The sequence below is a fragment of the Cibotium barometz genome, chromosome 29, assembly GCF_041138505.1.
Source record: "Cibotium barometz isolate CiBa-2024 chromosome 29, ASM4113850v1, whole genome shotgun sequence".
In the NCBI taxonomy this organism is placed as follows: Eukaryota; Viridiplantae; Streptophyta; class Polypodiopsida; order Cyatheales; family Cibotiaceae; genus Cibotium; species Cibotium barometz.
Window position 1 is genome coordinate 15,115,490 of NC_141074.1, and position 6,573 is coordinate 15,122,062.

The following is a 6,573-nucleotide window of genomic DNA, read 5'->3' on the forward strand; positions in this document are numbered from 1 at the left end:
CCCCAATCTATCTCAAAAGAAAATTTGAGATAAAAAAAAATGCTAGTATCTTACTGCAACACAACAAAAATGGCAATACAACAGAGAAAATACCCCTAACATTTGAGTTTTGTTGGTCACATCAGTATTATTGGGCTCCTCTCTTGTAGTGGTTGGTGATGCTATTGACTTCTTGAAACTATAGCAAGAGATGCTTTAGTTCACAAGAGAGAGCACAAAGTAGAGTGTAATGTAATGCTAACCAAAAGTAATCAATTAGAGTGGTAGATGAAGGCTAATGGGTTTACTTGAGAATCACAAAAGACTCTTTTACTCTGGACCCATATGACATACATATCGTGTCTCCCAGATTGGAGTATGTGCCTGCCTTCCATAGGAGGAGAGATTAAAAGAGGTACTTGTTTTCTGACTAGAAGCTTGCAAGACTTAAGGATCTACTTGTCTATGTTCCCCGTGAGCCAGTGGCTATTGTGGATTGTAAGAAAGCCACCCTTACAAACATGTTTTCTCTTGTCCTCACCTTTCTTTAGCCCTTGAGAGCCTTGGCACTAGTATGTTTGGGTGCTATCATGGATGAGTCATGAGAACTTGAAACATCTGGGCACTCGTCCATGTACGCTTCTAAGACTCGGCCTTCCCACAATAAATGAGTTTGACACTTGCACCCGCATGATCAAAGCAATTGTTCCAAATCAATATGTTGCAAGTTTGCATACAGCATGGCATGCCTAGCCGGCATCCTCTCTTTACAGCATGATGCAGCTTCCCTCAAATCACTTAATAGGACAAGTTTCAAAGATGTTAAACAGTTGGCATTGATGAATAATTGTATCCCTTATAAAGTGCAGTTAGTCCTGTGGATACAAGTTGAAAACAAGAAAATAAGTATCTGCAACATGATAGCATAGAGGGTAGGTATTTTCACTCGCTTCCTCTTCCTCCCCCCTCCTCTCCTCCACTTCCCTCTCAAACTGCCCTTTCCATTTCCATTCCCCAAAACAATGCCCACCTTATCCTGCTTTGCTAGCATACAAATAGCAGATAAATAAACCTAAGCTTACATATATCCCAGCTATATGAACATGAAGTAAGGCTGTTGCTCTTACTCTTAAACCAGAGCATTATAACCACTCTAATATGTCTTTTTCTTTTAGTTGGCATCACAAAGACAACCCATTATAACCACTCTAAATATGTCTTTTTTTAAAAGTTGGCATCACAAAGACAACCTTTCAAGATCTTGCTGATCAAAATTGGAAACATGAAACAGTCAAATTGAATGTTTTTTTTTTTTTTTTTTTTTGCTGTGAACACCTCCATGGCCATGACCATAACCTATACTGGAAGAGTCATAAGCAAAACACCATCCTCATCCCTATAAAGCCATCTCATCAGTGAGACCTCAACACCACATACACAAAACCAGATGCTGAATAATCAACCCCTCAAATCAGAAGCTTTTCGATAGCATCCTGTAACACATAGCAGCCGACACTCTTTTCAGCATATGTGAAACAATAATGCTATTTTTTCTTTATGTATGGTGTGGTTCTATCTTCAAACCAGTCAGAACAAGAGCATCGAAAGCCAATAATGACACCATTGATTTAACAATCTACCTTCAGTTGATTAATTTGGCTTTTCAGCTGACTCCCTTCATTGGTCATAACAGAGCAAGCTATTACAGGACGAGAAACACCACACGCTCGCCCTAATGCTTGCTTAGATGGCACGAATACATATGGAACATTCTGAAAAATAAGCAAAACAAATTTGTAAAATAATGCCTTGCTATTAGTACAACATCACAGCATATGAGCTGATCCAAAAGCAAATATAGAATAATACATAGATACATAGATATGCATACATGCATACACAAAGAAACAAATATACACATACATTCATTCATGCATGCATGCACTCTCTCTCTCACACACACACACACAGAAAGTACGTCACAATAGAAACTACAGCTAAGTCACTATATCATACTGCACACTTTATCTTCAGCTAGCAATGGAAGGTGCAAAAGGATCTCTAATGGCTCCGTGTCTGCTGCCATGACAATAAACTCTGCAATACCTCTGTTCAGGGTCTTTGTTGCTGTACAACGAAATATACATAAATGAGTTATAGATGTGGCGAATGCATGTCCTAGTACAATGACCAGAATTTCAAATTCGGTACCCACCTTCATTTGCACCCTTTCTTAGCTGCTTATAGTTTGCAGCTTGCTGCACAATGTCCATGATGGTTATGGTAAGTTGGGCATCCGCCAAAGGATAAGCTTTTGGGTTGACTGTCTCGGATCCCTATTTTGGAAACATCAAAGCGAATCAGCATGTTTAAATCAGGAGACAGCAGCATGAAACAAACTAAGCATCCAGCAGCTGGCACTTTGTAATTTTTGTCCTAAACATTCATTCTCTGCAGTGTGAGGTCACCACCCTGCTCTATCATACTAGTCATTACCCATGGAAACCACCCAATTTTCTTCAAATCCACCTCTGGAATACAGGCCGTACTTAGTCAACACAAAACCTATCCATCATCTGGCAGCTAACTGGCTACTAGAAGCATTTCTTCCTACAAGAGTGAAAAATGGCACTAACAAACAATCCAGAATGGTGCTACCCCTGGGTGGAATTGATGTGCATGGGTGAATATAGCTTAGGGGGAAAAAAAGGCCAATTATCAAACCTGTTTTAGGCTTTAGAATTTATGTCATACACCTCTCAATTGGCCATGAGATCCGAAGGCCGCTTGCTATTGCATAAGTCCCCTACATCTGCATGTGTCATGATTTTTTGAATGGTGTGTGAAAAACACCTTATGACATTTACAACCATTTTCCACCGACTATGCGGTCACAGTCAACATCTATGATGCACTATTGTAGGTAAACGACTCCCTGGCAACAAGGGAGTCATGCCTGCATGTAATGTCCATGCCCATGATGCTACTTGGCAAAATGTTATGTGCCTGTGTTGGTGCCCATGCTAATCTACAAAATATTATGTGCCCATGCCCATGTGGCATGAGCATGTGCTATGCTCTTGGCCTTGCCCTTCAAATAAAATGTGGCCAGTGCCGATGTCCATGAGCATGCGCTATGCCGTTATCACAAAATGTGATGTGCTGGTGGGAGCTACACAAGTTCTCTATGACACTTTGCTATAGTCTAATATGGTCCCAGTTGGATGATGTGGTCGGTTGGTCCAAAATGTACTGCGTGGGTATCACAAAATGTGGTGGGAGCTACACAAGTTCTCTATGACACTTTCCTACAGTCTAATATGGTCCCAGTTGGATGATGTGGTTGGTTGGTCATTTTGGACCTAGTTGTGGGTTGGCTGCCGGCATGGCCGACCTGCATCCTTTTACCGACCCTGGGTACTATATATAGACTAGTTTGGAAGCCCACTACCTGTGCCAGTGCCCTTGCTTAAGGAAATTCCACAATTTGACTGCAAAATTCCACAATTTGACTGCAAAGGGTAACGGAAATTGGGGTGTACAGGCCCGGAAAGATCAATAACCAAATGACAGGAAAGATTACCCAGAGAGATCAATGGGTGATAGAAAATGGGGCAAGATTTCCGAGAAAGATACAGTGATGGAGGGGCAAGATTGCGCACAAACACGCAATGGGCGGTAGAGATGTGATAGGCAAACAGCCTAAGTAATGCCAACCTAGAAACAATGACCATTTATCTGCTTGACAGAAGGGAAAAAAGGGGGGGCAATGATGCAGCGACCGAGCGAAGGCAAACCGTGAAACCGTAGACGAAAAACGAGAGAGGAAAACCGGAATTAACAACGTTTGTTGAAGAAACGCACCATGGCCAACGCTTACAGGACCGTGGCAGCTTGATCATACAGGATTAGGGCTCCTTCCTCAGTCGTCCTGCTTTTTTATTTACCTGGAAGGTATTTCATTGTTTCGGATTTCTTTTATTTATTGCTATTGTAACATTTTGGTTTATTCATTAAAAAAATTGTTACCAAGGTTAACAACGTTAGTTTTTCTAAGGTATTGCGTGTTGATGCTTATCCTCATTTTTTCTAAGGTATTGCGTGTTTCGAGAGAGCAAGTGGAAGTGAGTCTTATTTGAAGAGTAATATTGGAAGAACTGTTACTTGGAATAATGTTGGCATTTTCGATGATGAGAATACAAAAGCCAAGAGAGGAAACAAAGCTACGGTGTATTTTACATAAAGTGAAACAGTTTAATTACAAGTGAAGCACTCTTGATTTCACACCGTCAGAGTGAGTTTTTGGAAAAAACTAGAGGAAACAACCATCTTCCTTCACTGAGGCCCACATATTTACATACTTCAGGAGACAAAGGCACAAAACTATGTCCTTCCACAATGATCTTTTGAAGTTTTCGATTCTTTCCCACACGAAAAGAAATGATGTGTTGTAGTTCTGTTGTGATTGTTCTGGCACATCATCATCAATGATAATCGGGTTGTTTGCGAGTTCCCAGGTCGTTTGCTATTCACATGTTGGTCTTCTTTAGTATTGTCACTGCCATCATCTTCATGTTGAGCTCGAGGTGATGGATTCATTTGGTTGAAATATCTTATGGCAGCTTCTTCGGAGAAGAATATTTATTCGATATTGATACACTGGGTTAGGTGAGGGAGTTTCATTACTTTCCAAATAGCGGTTGATCTTTGCTTGCTCATGCCCGAACCTGTTTTGGGAATGATCCATGACCGTACGCACCATCTTGAGAAGAGTGCTTTGCAATGAGGCTTCTAGCTTATTAGCTATGTAGTTGTCCATATATACATAGGCTCTTTTAAACAAGTTTACAGGTGAGAGGCAAACCTTGTTTTTTAAGTCGGCTTGGCCATACAAAGCATATAGCTGCCTACCTCTGGTTATCTCTTCACTCGAAATTTTGTGCGAGAAAAATTTAAAGTGTGGTTTGTGCAAATCCTTCATACAATAGCCGATCATTCCTTCTAATGCGTGCATCTTAATCTGTCTAAGGCCTCTGCACATTAAACTGGCAACTATTTGAAAGTGCAAGTGATTCAACATGGCCCCTTTCTCTAATGCAAATAGGCCTTTTAAGCATTCCATTCTAATGAACTCTTCTAATGGTTCCCAGAAAGACAATTTAATATCTCCATTCCCAATACCTATAGTCACAGACACCTCAAATAGCCTTGCTTTTTTCTCAGATGGGAATTTAGGTGTTTTGTGAACCGATGGTTCAAAGTTGGCATTTTGTCGATTGTTATTGGCTTTTTGCCTTTCTTATCTGAGTATGTCAATCCTGCAGTGTGGGAAAATGTCATTTTTAAATAATCTATCATTTGAAATACTATATTCGAAGCAATAATGTTGGCAGTGTTATATGTAAAGGAGATGTTGGGGACCCTTGTTTATTACTAATAAACAGAGCTGTGAACAACATAAAGACTAGCATACATATGTATGCATCAAAAAACATTTGAGAGCGCATACATATCAAATGCATCGAAAGAAAATGTTGGCAACCCTTATAGCCTTATCAAGTGGAGGATGCGGAGAAAATAAAAGCAATGCAACATTTACATTTATTCATGAATGCAAACTGCAGAATGTTTTTATGGCAGGCCTTATAGCCTTATTAAGTGCACCATATACATAAAACAAAAGCAACGCAACATTTATTCACGAATGCAGAGTGTAGCCGATTTTTATAGGAAATTAACAACAAGTATTATTAAGTCACACATGCGAACCAGTGCATGTGCATGCTCCAAGCTTTTTTTCATAAAATGAAAGAAATGGACATTTATTCATTTTCCTACATGGTCAACAGAAACAAAGCTCATTAACGAAGCAGAAATTACGTCGAGACGAAGCAATATTCGGAAACCAAGTTTTGAAATAAAATTTACACACACACTGGAGGATCTTGCTGTTTGCTTGACCGGATGGAGATTACGCAGTGTGGAAGGGCCATCCAGTGGAGTGGTAATGCAGGGTACCACAACCATCTCTCTGGGCGGCAGGGTACATGCCGTAGGGTGGTTGCCGTACCCTGCCGCCCAGAGAGGGCTGTAGTTAGATATCGGGGTGGTTGCCAGCGTGGAGGTTTTTTCCAGCCACGCTGGCAGCTACCACTTGCCTGTAAAAAAATGACGCTGCTTTGAATGCGCTGGTTCCACCGCTTCCATAGCCAAAAGACGAGCACAATGTTGATTGAATAGGGAGAAGGACCATAACCTGCCGAACGCAAGGATGACCAAAGGATGCCACTAAAAACGTCCAGAACCTGCTGACCGGCATCAGCAAACAACGTGGAGATGATGAAAACGGCCACGAAGGAGCTCTAGAAGCAGGCGGAAGCACTCCATGTCCGCACCAATAGTGTTACAAAAGACACCGATCCAGAAGACGCGCTCATGTGTAGAATGAAGAAGAAAGTGTGCATGCAAAAAAAAAAAAACAAAGCGCGACACGCATCTAGCCTGCAACGTTCAACCTTAGAGCAAAAAAGATATGCCGGACGTGTGTCCTCATTGAAAGAAAGATAATAAATTAAATAGACCCCAAAAAAACGT

At 40.9% G+C, this 6,573-nt stretch overlaps 1 protein-coding gene across 2 annotated transcripts; it reads right to left on the reverse strand.

Annotated features, from left to right (window-relative positions):
* Positions 1 to 1,181: 1,181 nt before the first annotated feature.
* On the reverse strand, positions 1,182 to 3,963 carry LOC147621893 (uncharacterized). 2 transcript variants are annotated; one of them, XM_086822912.1, is made up of 6 exons: positions 3,844 to 3,924; positions 2,704 to 2,791; positions 2,195 to 2,315; positions 2,003 to 2,106; positions 1,620 to 1,751; positions 1,182 to 1,472 (listed from the first exon to the last, which is right to left on the reverse strand). In XM_086822912.1, the coding sequence occupies exons 3-6, from the start codon at positions 2,250 to 2,252 to the stop codon at positions 1,446 to 1,448; spliced, it is 321 nt and encodes a 106-aa protein (XP_086679038.1). In that variant the 5' UTR covers positions 2,253 to 2,315; positions 2,704 to 2,791; positions 3,844 to 3,924; the 3' UTR covers positions 1,182 to 1,445. The 2 variants fall into 2 exon arrangements, with proteins under 2 accessions (XP_086679038.1, XP_086679037.1); XM_086822911.1 differs by lacking the exon at positions 2,704 to 2,791 and having other exon boundaries at positions 3,844 to 3,963.
* Between the last annotated feature and the right edge of the window lie 2,610 nt (positions 3,964 to 6,573).

Bases quoted from the DNA above. Each gene is read 5' to 3' on its own strand.
- LOC147621893 (XM_086822911.1), bottom strand. The intron at 1,752-2,002 runs GTGTGCAGTATG...CTTATTTTTCAG, and splicing joins CATTGCTAGCTGAAGATAAA to AATGTTCCATATGTATTCGT. The intron at 1,473-1,619 runs GTAGATTGTTAA...TATGTGTTACAG, and splicing joins GCCAAATTAATCAACTGAAG to GATGCTATCGAAAAGCTTCT.